Raw genomic sequence first — 21003 nt, 5'->3', positions numbered from 1 at the left:
CTGACCTCTAGCTGAAAGAGATTTTATTGTATTATTTTATATATTTTCTTCAAGTGAGGAGTCAGCTTGCTACTAGGATTGCCCTATGGGATATAAACAAAGAATATCAACTTACATCCAGAGGGATGTCTTTTAAAAAACATTTTTTGTTTGGAATTACTGTGTTTCTTCAGAATATTGTCCTAGAAACTGAAAGAGTAGTTCATTTCCTCTCCATTATTTTATTTGGCAATTTCCTGAAGCAAGGAAAAAGTTGGCTTCGTTTCACATGGGGCCAAAATTAACACAGCTGTTCAAAAACTTTCACCTTGTGGTCACAGCATGAAATTCATCTCAGGTGAATAGGAAGGGTTTAAAACCACCTGATGGATGTTGAGAGGCCTTAGAATGTGGAAATCCCAGTAAATTCCCTAATGATGCACACATGCACAAAGAAAATGCTACAGCTGGTCCTTCTTGTCTATGCTGGAGAGAATTCTATGAATTTAAGTATTTTAAGCATAATAATCAAACTTGTATAAAGGACTTCTAGAAATTTTTAGTAACTTTTTCTAGAGCTAGACAATACTTACAGACTACATTTAAACTGTTGTTATCAGTGCAGGCTGGTCCTGAAATCACCAGGCTGGGCTGTTTCCACAGAAAGGACAAACAACAGATGAGCAACGACGAGGGGGACAAACACAAGTGTTCATTTGTGCTCAGGTCAAGAGGATGTAGCCAAGTGAGATGAGAATGGTAACAGCAAACTGTGACTTGCTTATTAGACAGCTTGAGCCCAGAAACTTCAAATGAAAAGTTCCTTAGTTTGTGTGTGACACTCACTGCTTTGCTTGTCCTAAAGAGATGTTCTTCGCTAACTGACCTGTATTATTCAACCTGGCCCACAGGAAGCCAGGCAAATCACCAACTCTCAGATTGGATGTACCCCATGGAGCATATCAGTGTAAAAAAAAGCCCTGTTTTACTATTAGTATCCCAGAGATGTACAGTACCCCATCTTCTTTGGCTACTGGCAAATATTCTGAATACTGGAGACTTACAATGTTGCACGGTCAACTGTGAATTTCGCAGTGGAGGGAGTGACAGCACCTCTGGCTGTTGTGACCTGGCTCAATGCCTGATGAACAAGAGTCAGAGCACTGACATTGCTTTAACTCTGCAAAGATCTAAAATGTAGATACCGTAAAAAAATACCCAACAAAACACTCCATTGGAAGTGCATGAAGAGCAGAATGTGAGCTCAATTGCAGAAATTACATGGGCTAGTTTGTTGCCAGCAGAGATGCAAAATGAGACCCAGTCAGGAATTCAGAGGGCTGGACCCCTTATTCCCTTTACATAAGCAACAAAGAGGCTTTGAAATGTTTGAAACTGTTTTGTTCCTCCATGCAAACGGAAAGCACCCTATGGATGCCTATTAAGTAAAGTCTTTCCACATCTTGGCAAGTATGTGATTTCAAGAAAAATATTTTCAAATGGATAACCCAATTCAAGAAGAAGTCAAAGACCACCTTTGAAAGAAACTTTGATGTGGCTATAAAAAGATTATATTTAGAAAGGATAGCATAACATGGGTCTGTTGTTAAAAGTTTGTACCTCCCCATATTTCCTTGCTGTTTTTCATGTAAAAAACAATGCTGGTAAGCAGAGAAGTGAATGCCCATGAGACGTAGGACTAAGTGAGAATCCCTGAAAAGAACTGCTCCTGACTGTTGGATAAAGACAAAACAAGCCATTTAGCAATGTCACTGCCAAGGACAGGGATATTGGAGCATCCACAAGTGTGAAAACAAATGACAAAAATAGTTGCTATGTGAATCTTAGCCGAGATCATCAGGAAGCCTGGAGTCTTTTATTGACATGGAAACGCTGCTACATCTTTCCCAAGGTACAGCTATCACACACAGATTTCAAAGTCAGAATTATGCACCTGGCAAAAGGAAAAGACGATGGTGAGACTAGGAAGTTGTGAAGATATTTGCAATTCACTTTCTTTTTTAATGCTGTCCAATAACCTGCAAATGAGATGAAGAGGTCAGCCAGACTCTGAGGATGACACTGTGCAGACCAACATATAATAACTGATTGTCACTGAGTGTATGTGATCAGAAACAACATTAATGGGATTCAGAACGACACATATTCCATCTGTCAGAATGGAGAATGTACATAATTTCATCTCCTTCCGGCTTCTGAATACTTCTAGGAATTGGAAGAATCTTACAGAGGCTCTGAGCTTCAAAAATGGAAATACAGCACTATCCAACTCTAGGATCTTCCTGCACAGGAATATAAATATTGACACCCACCTACATAAGTGAATGACATGGGCTTACCACACTTTGAAATCCCAATAAGAAGCATTTAATTCACCTTCTAATCTGTACTGTAAGGCTCCAAACCACTTATCCATAAACAATACAGACTTTCCAAACAAAAAGAAATTCCTAGTTGAACAGTTATGGAAGTGTCATCTAAATACATGAGGCATGTTAGGGTTTTATCTGCCTGTTACAAAGAAAACATCCTTGCAGTAGTTTATATCATGAACTACATGCAACGCCATGAAAACTGAGGAAACCCCTATTTTCAATCTTCACATAACACTTACTCTTTATTCAGTTACTGTGCAGACATCACTGAAGCAACTGGGTCAACTTCACCACTCTATTGCTTTGGCCAGCTCCAAGGAGCAGATGCATGTCCTAGCATAATTCATAGAACTTGAAGCTAGAAGTAAAAGCAGTTATTTCACTTCTAGTAGCAATCATCACATTTCAGCACAAGAATGAGGGAAATGAAAAAGTAAGTATACAGCTTTCATTGTCTATTTTTTTGTGCATACATATATACAAATATGTATCTATTTCCTCTCCCATGCCGCAAGAACTTCAGTACACTCTCAAGGTGGATTTCTATTTCAGGAGGCAAAAATATATTTAAAACAGGTTTGCTGGATACAGCAGAAAATTATAAAATCTGCAATGTGATTTGTCTGAGTTGGGCATTCCAAGACTGATACTGTTAGTCAAGGGCTGAAATAATCAAAGGGAAAACAATTTCAATTCACTGATTATAAACACAGCAAAACTCAAAAATATACAGGATCTAAGGTGACTTAACTGACTCAGAGTTTTTCTTCACGTCAACTTTTGATCCTGCTGCAATTTGAATCAATTCCACATGATGTTTGTTCATCTAACCCTAGAGTCGTATCATAAACCACAACTTGTGTCATGGAAAAAGTAATTGTTAAGTGTCTAGAATAGCACTTGCTGTATTAGTAAATGGAAATTCTATCTGCCAATGAACCAGCATTAAAATGGGACCCTGGTCTGCTGTCTAGAGACAGAGGTGATGTGCTACCGACTGACTCACAGTGCTTGTTCAGCATAAGCACTGGAAGAGTTCACACAAAACTTCAACATCCACGACGGCCAGAGTAGCATCTTTCATTAAACTCACTGTACAAAAACATGTTAATAAAAACAGAAGTCCCTCAAGAGAAAAAACAGGCTTAGTCAAGACACTGGAAGCAAGGGCCAGAGGGGGAAAGAATGGTGGGACTCTACCCAAGCCCTGCCAAGATGCCAGAATAAAGGGCTGTTTCCTGCTAAAACAATCTATGTTTGCCAGATGTTATTGTTAGAACTCCATTATGGAAATGAATAGGACCCGTTCACACCTCAAAGGTCCTTCATTTCTGTCTACAGTGGGGGCTCTCTCCGTGCAGCTACAACAGTGGTCAAAATCCACTAGAGACAAGGCACTAAGCAAAACAGATTACAAGCAGTCTCTCTAGAATTGGAAATCTAATGAATCTGTGTGGAAACCTGAGATCTCTCAAATCCAGTGAAAGCCCAAGAAATATGTATTCTCATTGTGTACTAACTTGCCTTCTGCTCTGAAAATGATACAAAAGCTAATGATTCCATTCTTGCATAAAGAACTGTTCCACTGCTTTATCTGAAAGATAAGGCAGTTTCCCTAGAGGATTAAATATGTTATTTAGTTATTATTTACCTATGATTTACCTATTTATTTAGCTACTTAGTGATTAGAATAAAAACACATGACTGGTTAGGAAAAACTTCCATTCCAGCCTGAATGGCAGACACCAGAGGTTTAATCCAAAGGCTGGAATATGTTGCTAAATCTAGTCGATTTCATAAGGATCTGGGTAACTGAATAACTTTCAGTGACCAAAAACAAGAGTAAAAAATGTTAAAATTCAGGAAAATAGGAAATTAAAAAAAAGAGAAGGCACCAATTTCTACATATGAATCCACACAGAGGCTACCTTAATTGGAATGTCTTCTTTTATCTTTCCTAAAGGTCCTGTATATCACAATGTATTGAACCAGTCCATACTGGTCACCAGGAAACATCGGGGGCTCGGCCTAACAGGTATTTGCATTTCCACCCTTTTTTCCTCAGTCAAAAGCACTTTGCTACTTCCAACCTTCATGCTCTCTAGAAGAAAGAGATGCAACACAGGGGACTGTCCCAATCATAAATCCAGGGCAAGCTCTTAAAAATCTGCCTGCTCATCCATCAACTTCAGCACACCAGTGTCTGGACATGCATTCTGAAGTTGACCTGCTGCAGTAACCTGTGTATGTGTGCAGCTTGTAACATGCACCTGGGGACTCATTTCATTAATGGTTAACAAAGTGACCCCTATGTGACAGCAACAAATTCAAGATGGGAACATGGATGCTTTTAAATTATTTGCATTTCATTCATAACACATCTGAATGATACTGAAAATTGAGCTCTCTCTCCCACTGTAGCTTTAACTACAATCTTTGAAATCCTTAAGGATTAGGGTCTGGTAATTTCAGTTACTTCCTTTCTCTGGAGCCCATATGGTAACTATAGCTAAAGATTTTGAAGATTTTATTTGCAATCTGGGGAAAAGCATTTTAATGGTCTTCTCCAAAAAAACCCTTCAGTTTTTATCTAATGTGACTTTTTCACAGCCATCTTTGTTAAAAGATATGAAACATGACCAGTCATTAACATGACTAGCACAGTAACAATAGAATGATCAGGTGGCTTGAATACAGAAGGAACAATACTTCCTCAAAAAAAAGTAAATCAAATTTCATCAGGCCCAAACAATCTGAAGATCTCCTCTTAAAGTACTGACAATATTGGCCAGAATCACTGAGGTTTGTTCACAGAGGCCCAGAAAACTATGAGAAGACCAAAAAAGGAAAAATGACATTCCCATCTTCAAAAAGACAGGAAAAGAGGAGCAGTCTGGGAGGTAGTCTGCTTAGCATCAATACTCAGTGAACAAAACCCATCTTTTGCAATGGCCTAGAAGATAACTAGGGGAAAAGAACAGCAAATGTGGCATTAGGCTGCCACAGTAGAGTAAGATGCAGTAAATGCCTCTTGATTTTCGCACCACCTTTGGTCATGAACTGTAAAGCACACCAGAGAAACTACATTCAGGAATTTAGTCTGTAGTATTTTTTTAAAGATAAAGAAACAGATACATTCCTAAATGGGCTGCTAAGATTATCACTATATTGGCTAAGATTCCTTGGATTTGAAGATCCTGTACTTGCAGTGGTCCTGACTAAACATTCACCAGAGATAATTTCTGTGCAACACTCACCAAAAGGTAGAAAAAAACATCCTTGGAACTGTGGGACTTGAACAAATTTTCTCTTTGTATGACCTGAACATCATACACTAGAGTCAGTGGCTTGAGATTCATTACAGCAAATCTAACATGGAGTGCCAGAAAAAAAAAAAAAAAAAAAAAAAAAGACAAAATTCTAACACCAAAGAGGAAAGGATTTTGTACTGAAAAAACATCAAGTCTTATGGCTGGAAGATGCAGTTCTGTACCACATAAAGCTAAAAGAGAATTCACTTTCTGATGCATCACTCCTGTGAAAGTTGACAAGAGATGAAGGTTGTAGGACACCAAAATGTACAACTTAGTAACAATAATACAGCCACTGTAATAGATATGTGTGAAGGCCAGGCAAGGCTTTCCTACCAAAGAGGAAGACTAGGGTAGGAGAAAAGGCAGCAAAGTTCTTGTTTTCCTTAAAAGATATTCTCAGGAAGAAAAGTAATACAGATATCAGAGTATCCTTATAGTAATTGTAATAGGGATAGCTACTTTGATACTAGAAAATAAAAATTAAACCAAGGACTCCTGAATTGTTGAAGGCAAATAACGCCTAAATGTATTCTTCCAGCTGAGTGTCTGGAAAGCCATCTAGTGATGCATGAGACCATTAGAAGCAAGACTTTGCCATTCTTCTACTTCCCCTTTGCAGCCAAGAGTAAGCCTAATCCATGTTTTATCAGGACATACACCAACAACTGACAGACTCACCTTAGATTAAATTTTCCTACTGACAGGTTACGCCATAGTTGGATTTCTCATGATTTTATCAGTAATTCCCTGGAGTGCCTGTAGCTGCAATTTTTAAGAGTGTCTCATCAAAGAAACAGACTTGATGAAATGACTTTCTACAACCCTGGCTTAGAGAGCACTGAAGAAGAGTAAATCAGGAAATTTGAAAATAAGCTCTTAAAAGTCAAGATACTCCAAATGTAATGAATCTCTCCAGCAAACAGTTACTTTCTTCTTAACCACATTCATTATGCTTACAAATTTTAGTTGTGTACTAGAAATATGTACAATGAAATGTACAGAGCAACTTTTCCACAGCATGGTTGTTGGGGGTTAGGTTTGTTCCTTTTTACTTTGAAGAATTTCTTCCCCATAAGTTACCAAGGAAACTAAGTGTTGATACTTAACACTACTTAACAAAAATCAAAGGGGTGGTCAAAGCTTGGAGGGAGAGATAACTCGAGTTTTGGGGCAGGTAAATGACAGAGCTTGAGGCAGCTTGGCACGCTGTTTTTCAGCATTCAGGGAGAGCAAACAGCTGGGCTGCTGCTCACTGCTAGAAGAGCTCACTCTCTCTGGAGGAGTCCAGTCCTGGGAAATCTGCCATCATCTGCTCACCCTGGAATTCTGAGCTTCTCTGCTGCCCTGGGAGAGCTGGGCCAGCCCTGCCCTGCAGTCACGGTTTGGTCAGCACTGCTCCTCTTGCTATGGTGTGATTCCCCATCGCCCTGCCGGGACACCCTGCCCCTGCCCTGCTGGGACATCCCGGCATCCCAGATACCAGCCCGAGACTTTTCCACTGTTTCCAGCTTGGTGCTCTGAGAACCCTACAAAGGCACTGAGACCAAACTGCCCTGGGTTTTTGTGAAGCAAAGCCCTCGAGGTTCTTGGTACTGTTTTTGTTATTAATGCTGTAGTTGTTGTTTTTGTTTGCTTTGTTATACATACTAGTAAAGAATTGCTATGTCTATTTCCAAAATTTTTTGCCTAAAGGCTTTAAACTACAAATTTATATTTGGAAAAAAAGGAGATAGGGGTGGTGGTTTATATTCTTCATTCCAAGGGAAACTCCAGCTTTTCCCTGAGAGATACCTGTCTTCCCAAACCAAGACAATGGTAAATCCAGCATAGTGATGAACTGGGAACTACAGTGAAACAAAGCGGAAACCAGATAAATAATGTCTTCTAGTGACTGTGATTGCATTGTCAAACAATTAAACATCAAAACTATGAGGGTGCTAGTAGACACACTGCTCAAGCTTGAAGGCAAACACTTTTCCAGCTTGAAATTTGAATATTCCTCATAAGCAGGCAGCAAATACATGATCTGTTCAGAACTGCCTACTGAAGTAGCTGAACCACTCCCGAGTCCAGTCTGGCAACAGGAACAGCATAAATAAGGAAGCCATTTTTCCCCTCAATTCTTTTGTAGATGCAGTGTAAGTACCAGTTCAATTCCAGTGCAATTCTTTCCAGACAGACATAAGAGGGTAAAGTGAGAGAGAAAAGTGACAGAATCCCAAAACACTGGACTTGCAAATTTAAAACCAGAGGAACACCTTCAATTACTGCTGTTACTTGAGGGTGGGTGATCTCAAGCTACACAACGTTGGTCAGAGCATGGTGCTAATAACTCCAGGGTTGTGGCTTCAACCTGCATACGGGATTTTACTTCAGAGTTCAACTGGATGATCCTTGTGGGTCCTTTCCAACTCAGAATATTCTGTGAATCTGTGAACCAACACTAACTTCGTGTTTCTTTTTTTTTTTTCCCAACATTTAAAGAAGGAAGGAAGCATGTTCTAAAGCACCTGGTAAGTAATCTTGACCTGACAGGTGACTTAGAGGTGGGAAAGAAATGCACATCAGAGTAAATATTAAAATACAGCATGAGCAATGTTCACTCAGAGCAGATTTCTTTACTATGCAAGATAAACCAGATTTCTTTGCTGGAGGAATGAAAGCAGGGGAGGGCATCTGCTGTGATACTGAACAGAGCCAAAAGAGTCACCATGTGCATCAGGAAAGAGACAAGCATATTCAAATCCTTTCAATATTTTCAAGGAACTTTTGAATGTTAAAATAATGAGTGGTTTGAGGTATCTTCGCAAGACCTGCTTTAGCAACCTATTACAGGGACAGGGTAACTGTTCAGATTTTTAATTGTTAGAATCCTAGGAAGATTTAGGCATACGTAAATGAAATTAAATCAAAGCACCTCAAGACATGGAAGCATCCAACAAGCTCATTGAGTATGCCATATTTTGATTCCTTAGCTCTTCTATATTGTTACAATTCAATGCAGTCTTATACATAAATGAATTCTGAAACAAAATTATAAGAAGAAACCTTACTTCTGCCTCACACTAACAACTAGTAGGAAGAACACAGTTATTAAGTAAAATACCAGTTATCAAAGCTTCATATGGCAGAACAGGTTCTTCCTCTTTCGCTTTCACTCTGCCTCCTCAATAGAAAGGGCAGAATCAAGGTCATCAACATGATATTAGCTGTTTTAGAACGCAAAGAAATATGCCTTGACTTCGTAATTTTAAGAATCCTCATTCTGAAATAGTCCTGCAGTGTGTAGTTTACCCAGATTAGCCACCATATACACCAATTTTTTGTGCATTAATGTGTGTTACAGCTTGATGTGCTCAAAATATCAACTCCATGGCTGAGGGAAACAGAAATTGCTGCAAAATCACAGACAATACAGATTACACCACGAAACTGAAAGGAATCTTTCATCTTCTACTTACCCTATTTCTTTTCACAAGTAACATGAGATATATCTATGCTGGCAACCATTCTGAATAATGTGTTCCATTACTGAAACATGCCATACCATTCAGGATGTGGCTGACACGTGAAACCAGGATTTTTACGAAAAGGCCAATTGTCCAGCTAGGGGGAAAATTCCCTAAAATGATGCAATGTTAGTATTACTGTCATCAAATTCTACCACTCATTTTAAAAACAAGGCTACAAATTCTAAGGCAAGCTATTCATAGATTAAAAACTTTACGAAGGAGGTTGCCCAAAACCACAAGGTCACTGAATACATACCTACTTGGCTGATTGCTTAAGGTTATCTTATACAATCAAAGCCATCAGCTGTTCCTTTATTTCAATTTTCTAATAGAGTGTGGGGGAGTGATAGGAGGGAAGGCTTCTGATGGTTACAATGAAAATCGCCAATGTATTAAGTAATTTAAACGCTACACCCCACCGAGGTCGTGTAGGTACCAAGCGGAGGGGCTGACATTCGGACACTTAGGAGGTTTGTTTTGTTCCTTCATGGTGGAGAAGACGGGAGTTTGTAGCCGGTAGGTGCAGTTAAAACCAAAAGGGAAAAAGCAAAGACTGACGCTGAAACCTCGCACAGCCCCAGCGGTATCTCGGCGCCTGAACGACGGCCAGGACGCCGGCACTCGCCGGCTCAGGCCTCCCTCTCTCCGCTGCCCGAGCGCCCCGCGGAGTCAAAGCCGCCGCGGCTGAGCGCAGCCAGAGAGAACCAGCCGGGAAGGGGGAAGGACGAGCCGGGAAGCGGGAAGAACACGCCGGGAAGCGGGAATGACGGGCGGAGCAGCGGGAATGACGGGCACAGCAGTGGGAAGGACGGGCCGGGAGCGCCGCTCCCCGAGGGGCGGCAGGAGCCGGCCCCGCCCCGCTCCCGCTGCCCCGCGCATGCGCGGAGCCGGCCGCGGCACGGGGCGCGATGGCGGCCGCGGGCGGAGCGCGGGGGCCCGAGCCAGACCGGGCACACCGGGAAGCGACGGGGGAGATGCCCCAGGCCGGTTACCTGGCCGAGGGTCCCGCGGTGTAGGGCCCGGATCAGGCCACTCGGTGTCGCCATGGCAAAGGCGGGAAGGAAGAGGCGGGGGGGCGGGAGGCCGGCTGGGTCCGCGCATGTCCCGCAGGCGCGGTGCCGGAGCGGGCGCTGGGGGGGCGCGGTTACCGGGAAGGGGCGGCGCTGGCGGCGGCCTTGGCACGGGCCCTTGCCGGGGTGGAGGGAATTCCTTCCCGTGGCTCCTGCCTCACCTGCGGGGTGCCCTTGAAACGGCATCTCTCAGCAGCGCGTCCCGTCTGCGGCCTCCTGTATCCCTGCACCCTTCCCGGCCGCCGCGCCTTGCCCACGGCAGCTCTTCCACGACGAGATTCGCAGCGTGGCCGCTGCGGGAAAGTTCGTACGTCTGCCCCTGCTGTCTAACTAAATTCAGCCCCCGCGGAACCTCCCCAAGCTGCTTTCTGCCCGAAGGCTGAGGCAGAAGCAGCTGTCGTTGTCCAGCGCCTCAGACACAGCGTGTCCCCAAATCGGTCTTTGTGCCCATGTCCCTTCCATTGCGCCAGGAGCAGAACCAAAGCAAGAAACACTGAAGTTACTAACAAAGGTTGACAAACCTCTGAAGAAGTTATAACCTCCTGTCTGCTCCTCTTCAAAAGGTGCCTGGTTTCTCCCCAGTTCCTTTCTCCCCAGTTCAATCCCCAGGCTGGGAAGCCACGAAACGCTTGTTACCAGTGTTCAGTGATGTGGACCCAGGCTAAATCTGCAGGTCTGCACACATCTGGGATAGTGACTGTAGGGATCTGCTATTGCAGGCTCCAGGGAAACAACCCAGCGGTCAGGAAAGGAAGTGCCCGTGTAGGTCTGTCACCAGTGGCACTGTGCATTGGGCCGGTGACTATTGCCAGTAGCCCACTCCAACCCTGTCACGATATTACTATGGAATGTTCCCAACTCTAAAATCCGGTTTTAGTAGTTAAACCCATTGTGAATTTACATAATTCTTTATTTATTTTCATTCCGATGCATTGTTTAGTGACAATTTTTGTATTTTAAAACCATGTATGAAAAGTGCTTAGTACATAAGAACGTAATCTTAATGTACTTTCCCAGGCACTGCTCTGATACAAATTCTAAAAAATTGACTTTGATTTTTTAAGAACTTTAATTTGAACCCAGAAATCGTACATGTGATCTTTTTTCATCATTTACATCATCACTATAAATATTTTTCATAATTCGAGCTGAAGACTTCTATGTGTGATGTTCATCTTTGATGTTTTTATTCAGTTTTTGCTGAAAAAAATGTGTCAGCCATTTTTGAGAACATAACTAGGCAAAAATGACATGAAGCTTGATGTGGGAAACATGGGAAGAAGCTGAAAAAAATTGAATATGTTTTGAGATTTTCTAGTTCTGAGACCAAAAAATGATTGGACAAAAGCCTGTGGCTGCTCTCCTAGTATGAAGAGTGAAGATAAGATCTGAGTGAAGCATCAGGCAATACCCCTGATGGTGGGAGGGCTGCCCTACTCGCTGCCTCCCGACTAGAACTGTTCTCTTATGGAGACTAAATAGAGCAGGTAGAGCTATCTCAGTCTAATGCCGTGAAGAGCGGGATGCTGGAGACAAATGGAATCTAAACTTACCTTCAAAAAGTTGTGAAGAAAGCTCATGCAATGTGATGCCATAAGAAAACGTTAAGACAATTGTTTCGTTGCAAATAATTTAAACCAAAAAATCTTTTCCTGGATGGTTACCAGGGAGAAAGCTTTCAGCATCTAATAAATATCAATATTATAATGTGGTTATGAATCAGTAAGTTAAACATTGGTTTGAGTCAAAATGATGAAGAAAAAAGCTATGTAGAGTTCAGCAATAAAAAAGCTAAAGAATGAAGATGAAGTTAATACTACTGAAAAAGCATTAGTGCTAATTTTCAAGGTTATTAGAATTTAAGTTAATAAATGGAACAGTAAAACGTGATACTTCTTAGACTTTTTTAATACCTTCGACTTAGATATCACAGAGAATTCTGATAAACATACATGAAATGGGTAAGGGCTGATTAGATGACAGGTTTTCAAAAGTTGCTGTTATAGTGGAGTTTTATGGTGGCTTGTCCTTTTTCCTGCTCAATACTGCTGGTAATCTGGAAACAGATTCTGAATAATTTATTTTGAAATGTGCTGTTGACACAAATATTGACAGACTTGTAAATAACACAAAAAACATCATGACCATACAGATAATAGGACTCTATTAAAGCAAAGCGTGTTTTAAAATTAAATTGAAACTGAAGTAAAAAGTTGAATTAAAGTTGGATTTTTTTTCCTTAAGCAGAACTGAGCCTGTGTTATTACTTTTAAGTCTTTATTTAACCCAAACTGAAGCTGAACAAAAAAAAAAAATCAGTACAATATTTAACAGCTCTTTAACACAAGAAGAGCCCACTGCTATGGCAGAAATCTGGCAGGGGCAGGATAAGCATGGGATGTTCTTGGTGCAGGCAGAGAGGGAGCGTGGTGTAAGGCAGGTGAGATGGGGAAGAGGTTGGCTTGAGAATCTCAGAGAAGATGACACAACTTGCATCCTGACAGATAGCCAAGTTAGGAGGAGAAGGATTCACTGCTAATATTTATTATCCTCTGAAATCTCCCAATGCTGCCAGAATACCTCTGGCCTCTCTTGTGTATTGTTCCTAGACACTTTCCCCCTACCCTTATTATTCCAATGTACATTATGAATCCATTCACGACTTGAGATGTGAGAAATTTGCTACAGAGCCCAATTCAGGAAAATTTGATAAACCAGAACTCAGTCAAAATGTCACCAGTGCAGTTTGATGGTTTTGATACCACCAAACTGACTGTGGCCTTAAAAACAAGAGTTTTAACCCAAATCTTTCAGATCAGCATGTGTCCCATGGAGCATGGTGATTTTGCAAGAGATCTAGAGATTGTGTTGGACAAGTAAATCTATTTGCTAATGCTGTCCTGTAGCTCACGTAGTCAAGTTTTTAGCACTGGGGTACCAGTCAGAAATTCCTAAGTCCGCTTTGGGTTTCCATGCTTAAAAATCAGGGAAATAGCTACACACGATAGCTGTAAAATTATTCAAGAAAAGACTAGGCACATGCACAGTTAAGTAATTAGTGAAGATGCAGGAAGTCCTAGAAGCAGAACAGAAAAGTTGTGATTCTTTTTTTCCAGGTAGGAAGACCTCTGGAGCTGGACTAAAGCCCACAAAATTTTTATTTTCATGAAGCCTTCAAGAGACAATGCTTTACATAGGAGCTTGTAACATTCTATGATGTGATCAAGATTCTGGGGATCAGTTAGGGATATGTAGAAAATTTTTATGCACAGCCTTCTTGTCTTACCTAACATACAAATTAGAGGTTGGAGTTTTGGCTGCAGAGTGTAAAATGGAGGAATTGTTGAAGAAGCTGAATAAATTTTGAAAACCTGGCTTTATTCCTTTCCACTGTGAAAATCATGTACACTAAAATATTTTTTGTTCCTCACCTGAAAAAATATCAGAAATTCTGTGCACTCCTAGCTAAAAGCTATTTTGTTACTGTGCTTCCAATGTACCATATGCTAAAAACATGAAGCAGTCTAAAATATTAGAACCTGTCTGTTAATTTAACATGAAAGAGTTACATTTTATGCTTAAATTGCACTTTATCTCCCATCTTTAAGATAGAGTAACAGCTATTCAAGTCAGCATTGTCAAAATAATTTCACTAATACTCTTGAATCATTCACATCCTCTGATAAAAGTAACAAAAATGTAGAAGGAAATTAGTAACTTTCTACTCAATGAAGGGATTATGACGGGAAATCTTACGGAAAGAAAGATTTGGACACCATTGTGTAGAAAAGAATTATTTTTTAAAAACTAACAATACTCAATAAAGCAAGACTTTTGCAGAAAGAGTAGTATACTATGATATAGCTAGAGACAGTATCATTATATTTTTACAGAAGAAAAGACGGAAATTAATTAAATCACATCACAGAGTTGATACTGTCATTTCTCAATTTCTGAGTGATCAGTACTTTAATGTACCTGTGGGAGGGGTAATTATAACTACAATTGTTTTTATTGTTTGCTACAGCATTGCTCAGATACTGTCTAAAATAGGATGCCTTTGTGCTGTGCATTACTCAAGCATGCACTAGATGACAGCTCCCGCTCCAAGAAGCTCACAGTTAAAAAAAAAAAGAGTGAACACAGATCAGAGACACATGAAACACAGGATGGTAAATGAATTTGCAGAAATCAATATGCAAATACTGTTGTTTTTCAAGTGAAGGTTGTCATTATCAAGGTACTACTTGAATGAAAGAGGAAGGAAAAGGGATTTAGGCAAACTGGAGAAGGAAGACAAGGTTGTGATGTGAAGAAGAGTGTGAGAAGTTTGAACAGGCAACTGAACAGCACAGGAAAGAGTCCAGTCAAACCCTTCACACATAAAGAACTTCACTTGAGATGTGTAGGTTGGTGTACTTCAAAAAGCATGTCTTCAAAATTCTTGAGAGCCTAGAGGTTAGCAGCAAGACTGGCTGAAGAGGATGAATCAATTGCTCTTACCTGTTCATTTTGTATTTTATAAATGCTATGGAAGAATCTTTTGACCATTTTTATACATCTGTCTGTTCAGTGAAGCTTTAGCAGGGTAGTCACTTGGAAGTGCTGAAGATATGGCAGAGAGCAGGAAGAGGAGTTGTACTCTTCTTGTCTCTTGTATGTTGAAACTGTTGGTAGTATCAAAGCATTGCTGAGAGCTGTATCCTCTGAAAAGCACTGTGTTGGTAGGCACTGAGAAATAAAAACACCTAGAATCTTCTGAAATCTGTAAACCTTTTCTCCCTATAATATGTGGGGAAAAAGAAATTTTTCCTACGTGTTCTTTTGTATTATCATCAGTTATGGTGACTGTGTTCTTTACATTCATTTTGAATCTGTGTTTCCTGTCATGAGCAGATTAAAAACAGAAGAGAGTGGAGTGAAAGTTTTCTATTGCAAACATCTGTTTCTGAAAAAGGATTGTATTTCCATGTCCTGGAACATCAAGGGGAAAAGCTTGCCCTCCCCAGACACACACCTTTGGTTTGCAGCAGCAATAAGGAGTTTATAGACAAGGTTGCTTTACTACAGTAAATAGAAAACCCATTTCTGCTATTATTTCCGGTGAGTAATACAGCCTGGATGTCTGAGGAGACCTTCAATTGTTTCCAGCGGAGAGCTATCTTATTCTGTATCTTTAAAATGCTTGACAAATTTTTGAATGTAACATAAGCAATGCTTTTAATAACTCCTGTCTTTTGTATCTGAAACTACATTTTATATACAAATATTGCCGTCCAGATAAGTGTTCTTAGAGAGTGTCATTAGAAATGGTGAATGGATGTACTTACCCCATCTAAGTCAAATGAAATCCACAGAAAAAAGCCCAAAAGTACAGTGTCAATAGACTTCACAAGGAAAAAAAAATGCTGATGTATTGTCCTTATCTGTCTCATTTTCAATAACACAAAGCTGGAAAAGGAGAGAAAAGATGTAAGAAGCACTTGGAGCCAGATATACAGTGCTTTCTCATACTATTCTTGCAGGAATTTAGCCCTCAAAAGGAGGAAATGTATTTGTTTGGAAGCTGCCCTGAGACCTTCCTATCTCCTACATAAATGCCCTCCTTTTAAAACTTACTGTTATGCATCAGTGCAAATATCAACCAAAATATATTACACTGGATTCATGTACTCCCTCACCCCACTGAACCCAGAGATCTGTTGTTTGCAAAACTGGAACAAATTTGGGAAACAATTTGACAGAATCATCATCTGGGCTGGTTCTTCATTTGTAATTGTCTCAGGCACTGAGGAGGCTTTTGCTGGTATGCAGCAGTGATTTTTTTTCCTTTCCAAAGTGGAAGCACATCTTCAAATAACAGTTTTACTTTGGGGAACATTATTAGTGAAAATGGTCTTCTGTCTCCTAATAATTTCCTTCATCTTCCAAATCCCCTTCATGTATACACAGTTGATGTTGATATTTCCATATCTGTGAACATATTAAAAATGCAAGTCTTCAAATATTAATACTAGAATTAACAGAAAAAAAATGAAGAAACCATGAAGCTTTAAAGTTTCAAAACAAGCTTGGCAAAATTAAGAATTTGCTTGTTAGGAAAATCCTCGTAAGCAAAGATTTGGAAAATTCAGGAATAGATAGGAATCCACAGTGCGAATCCATGCTTTGTAACTCTGGTTGTTCAGTTTAGTAAGGGAACTCACAGTTGGCTGTTTACAGTGGCTATTAATATGACATCTCTCTCACTTTCTCTAGAGGATCTATTACAGTGTGAACATTTGCCTGTGACTTACATGGCTTCCAAGATACTCTGAAGACAATCTAGAAAGAATAAAAAAGTGAATCCTTCATCCTGCTTCTTGGAATAAGGATCCTGAAGATGTGAGAGTAGGGTACAGAGAGATCTGCTCATGTAATTTGCATTTAAATTGGGGGTTATTAGTCACCAGACACTTATGTAAAGACATTGATGTAAATCCTATTATTTATTTTCATAATACTTCCAGTTTCTATTAAGTATACCTATTTCCAATATAAATTAGTTCTAATTTTACTTTCCAGTTTTAGATTGTGTAACCTCATTGCCTTTTAAGCTAAAACACATTTTAGTTTAAGAAATCTTCTTTTCTTATAATCAAAGAATGGTTTTATTTTTATTTTTTAAAGAAACAGCGTGGACTTTTTTTTCCTCCAACACTTGTAAAATAGGCTTTACACATTTTAAATTACAATTGTGCCTCCTTAATCTTTTCAGCTTTTCAAGCTCTTCTGTTCAGGGCAAACACCAAAATGTGCTGCAATGCTATTGCTATTCTCATTATCATTCATCTGCTTCTACTCAACCATTTGCTAAAAAAAAAAAAAAAAATAGAAACTTTACTGGGAAAGTTTGCAGATGATGCACAGATTGATAGAACGATAAATAGCATTTATATATTTGAGAACAGGGTTAGCTGCTGCACCAAACTGAGCTCAAATTTTCTTTATCTAATCTCTGTCAATTTCAGTGTCAGTGTTTTCCACAGTCCCACAGTTTGTAAGGGAGACAGGTATTTTAGTTTCCAAGTGTGTGACCTTTTCCATTTATGTGTGTTCAGACACATTGCTTGAATGAGTTCCCCCTCCTACCAAACAACCCAGCTGTGTATGACTAGCTCAATGCAGTTTATCATTCCACTAAGCTGCGTATCATCTGCAAACTTTATTAGCAGCACTTTCCTGTTTTCTTCCTTGTGGTTAATAAAAATGCTAATTGCTAAAATGAGATCAGGGGCTTAACACCAGTTGAACTGGTAATGATTTAACATCCAGTTAATGTACAATTCAATATACACTTTACTGATTATTTTATGTTAATCTAAAAATAAGACTATGAAGTAGTCTAAGACTAATGAAGTACCAAAATAACCAAAGTAATCATAAGACTAATGAAGTACCAATATAAACTCTTTTCAAAAAAATGTAGCTATGGCACAGCCAAGTGTATTTCTAGAAAGAATGAAGTACATAAAATGCAGAGTTGTTATAATTATCTCTAAAAAGATCACTCTCACATGATTATTTAATAACATTCCTAGGCAAAGTTTTTCAAAGTTGTTATGTTTTTAATTTTACCTTTTATATGCACTTTTGTGACTGTTCTCTGCCTATTGTGTTCCCCTCTGGGAAGCACAAACCACCTATGGTTTATGGGACACTTTGACTGGGTATGCAGCTGCTTTGTTACATCAGAGCTATCAAAGGCTGCTGAAACAAATTCTAGCACCCTTTGCTTTCTGCACTCCAAATTCCTCCTGATTTGTCACCCCCCCATCATCAATTATTCTTCATACCCGCTTGTTTGTATTCCCTTATCTTGTCTTTATCCTGCGAATATGAGAAATTCCCCTGTCTCACATGATTCTTCTCCCCTTGTATGCCAAGCTGCTTCTTAATTCTGGTGGAGTGACCAGCTGCTGAGAGCATCAGGTGTGTTGGGGGTGACAGCAAAGCCTCCCGGCTATGCCACCTTCTTATTTTGTGCCCTAGACTCAGTGCATATGTCCACTTTCCTCTTCATCACTCCTCCAGGGAGAGGGCTCTTGGTTTGTTTCCCCATTGGTGCAGAAGACAAGCATGGTGCCTCCCACCTTCCCCTCAGTTTCCCTTAAAAGAGGGCCTGGCACAGTAGGTGCTTTCCTCCCAGAGGCTTCATGTGAATGACCATACTTGCTGTTGGTTTTTGTTACTAAAAGTTGTTGTTGTTGTTTTTCCCCCCATGCAGAGTTGTTCCCTTTTGGACTGGCCACCATCATCCATTGTTCTCCATGAAACAGAAACTGCCACTGCCCTCGGGGGAGATAGTGGCTGCCTATACTGTGAGGCATCATAAAACACAGACCCCGTTGGGAACAATGGGGAAAAGCCTTCTCAGCGTGGCCACCAGCTGAGGCCCACACTGAGCACTGGGGAGCAGCAGCCACGCTGAGGGGAGGCCGTGGTCCACCAAGGAGCCTCTTGGCCCTGCCTCAGGGAAAACGAGATTGCATGCAACAGGAAAACTATCCAAACCAGCTTAATTACAAGAAGCAAGTGAAGTAAAGTCTTTGTGCAAGGTTACAAAGAGTTCTGCTTCTGTGTGAGCCAGCACAGCTCTTAGCCAGTTTTGTAGGGGAGGTTGAAGTTCTTTTTGCTGCTTTCTCTTTTGGTTGCCTTGACTCCCCCTTAAAAATAAAGTGAACAAATTTCTTATTAGGCAACAATTTTTGTCGCAGAGTAATAAGCATTTTGTCTATGAAAATATGATACTTTTCCACCCTCTCTCTCTTTTTACTGGGTAGCCTTCTTCCTCATAAACTCTTGGCTCTATGGAGTATGTATTATTGTTCAACAAGATCAGAGATAAAGAAAGGTATCAATGAGTGGTTCCTTTTCAATCTCAAAGTAAATCAATATATACATTTTTCAAGTTACTGTAAAAATTTTAATCAATACACCGTACTGCTAAGGAGAGTACACTGTACTTTTTTATGGAGAGTAAAGAATCAACAAAGCATGCCTGAGTCTGAAGATTCTACCTAATTCTAGAGTACTTTATTGGCTCTGAAACATGCATTTGGTGACAGAAAATATTTTAAAAGATGAAAAACATGAGGGCAAACATCATCAACAAGTTTGCACAAGCCATAGGGTAGGAATGTTGCGATTATTTTTGAAAAGAAACATTGCGAGTCAGGGAAGTAAATCGGCAAGACCTCTCTTAACAGGAATTCAAACTGTTCAGGTAATTAAAATTACAGCATGCTCAACCAAGTCAAACTGTAATCTGTTAAAATATCTACGGAAGCCTGCAGATCTCCATTCTTGTATATTTACAGTTCCATAGGATGAACAGTCATTTGCTGGTCACCTTCCACTCTAAGAGAGTGTTTAGGAATAGCTTAAACAATGGAGTCCACTGTCCCAACATAACCATTGAATGCAGAGTTGGAGGATCGATTAGAGTGATTGAAACAATGGAAAGCGGGAGGAAGCAGGAAGGGAGCAACCCCAAAAATTATGATACAACAAATGAAGCGAATACACAATGGTCTTGAAAGAAAGCCAAGGAAAGGAGCTTTTTTGAGCAGAGCACTGACAGCAAGCAGATCTGGGATCATGAGCAAAGCAACACATTCTTGTTCAATCTTACTGTTATTTCAAGAAGTGGGATTTTTTTTGTAGTAAAACAAGATTACTTCAAAGAAATACCTAGCTCTTGTAACCAATTTCTCATTCTAATGGAAACAGCCTGCGATATCATGCATACAGGCTAACTGCTCAGGCCATGGTGGAGTCAGACACTAAAACCAGAGAGGGCAAACAATGAAGAAAAATAGGGAAAGAGACTGAGGGAGATTTTACAAAAAGACATAGCAAAATGGGCAAGAAATGAAAACTTGCAGGAAATTAACCTAAGGCACAGACATATAAAAGAATGTAGTCAAGGTGTAATCTTCAGCATGATAATCAGTCAACCAAGAGATGCTAATGTCGGGGGAAAGAGTAAAGAAAAGAATAAACCCTAAAGTGTACCCATGTTCAAATTTCTGATAAAAAAGAGCCTGTCCCTCCCACCCTTTTGCCATTTCAGAAAAGCAGCCCTTTCTGACAGGCGGCCAGGCATCATGATGGAGGGCTAAAACACATGAAGCTGCTGCCCATTTGGAACACACTCTGTCTCCTTTCACATCTGCAGAGCATTTAGCTGCTTGCATCTGGTTGTGTTTGCGCAAATATAATTCCATATTCACTAATAATTCCCGAGGCTAAAGGCCCCTCTCCTGTAACCTTGTTAATATTCTCACAAGGCCTGGTGTGAACGCCTCACAGCATTTGGATTAGAATTCAGTCTGGTGGGTTTTTCCCCCCCGTCTCTTGCTCTTTCTCTCACTCGTACTTCTCTGGCCTCCAGTTTCCTGGCCACCCACATGACGAGACACTCTCCCTCCCGCTCTCTCCCCATTCTCAGTTTCAAGGAATTTCCTTTTGTCAAAGGCGAAGTGTGATTGACATATTTTCCCCCTCTTAAGTGCAGTCTTCTTAATACTTGATTTAACTATGTCCTTATGGGGCTCGTATAATCATTACCTAGGTGAGAAAGAGACCCCCTGCTCCCTCACTGGCATCCAGTCTTGGCCTTCAAGCCCCAGACAACTGGCTACTTAGCACTTTTTACATGGTTCTTGTTCACTTTTTAAAGAATAAGAAA

General features: G+C 40.2%; 1 protein-coding gene across 1 annotated transcript in view; it reads right to left on the bottom strand.

Moving 5' to 3' along the window:
• Positions 1–10298, bottom strand: part of WARS2 (tryptophanyl tRNA synthetase 2, mitochondrial) — a 39003-nt gene extending 28705 nt beyond the window's left edge. Inside the window, exon 1 of the mRNA XM_066341186.1 lies at positions 10194–10298. Within this exon, the coding sequence (XP_066197283.1) occupies positions 10194–10247 (54 nt within the window). The 5' untranslated portion in view covers positions 10248–10298. The remainder of the gene's footprint in view (positions 1–10193) is intronic.
• Positions 10299–21003: the final 10705 nt, after the last annotated feature.

Source organism: Sylvia atricapilla, chromosome 2 (genome assembly GCF_009819655.1).
Source record: "Sylvia atricapilla isolate bSylAtr1 chromosome 2, bSylAtr1.pri, whole genome shotgun sequence".
In the NCBI taxonomy this organism is placed as follows: Eukaryota; Metazoa; Chordata; class Aves; order Passeriformes; family Sylviidae; genus Sylvia; species Sylvia atricapilla.
This window is presented reverse-complemented; position numbering and strand designations above follow the sequence as displayed.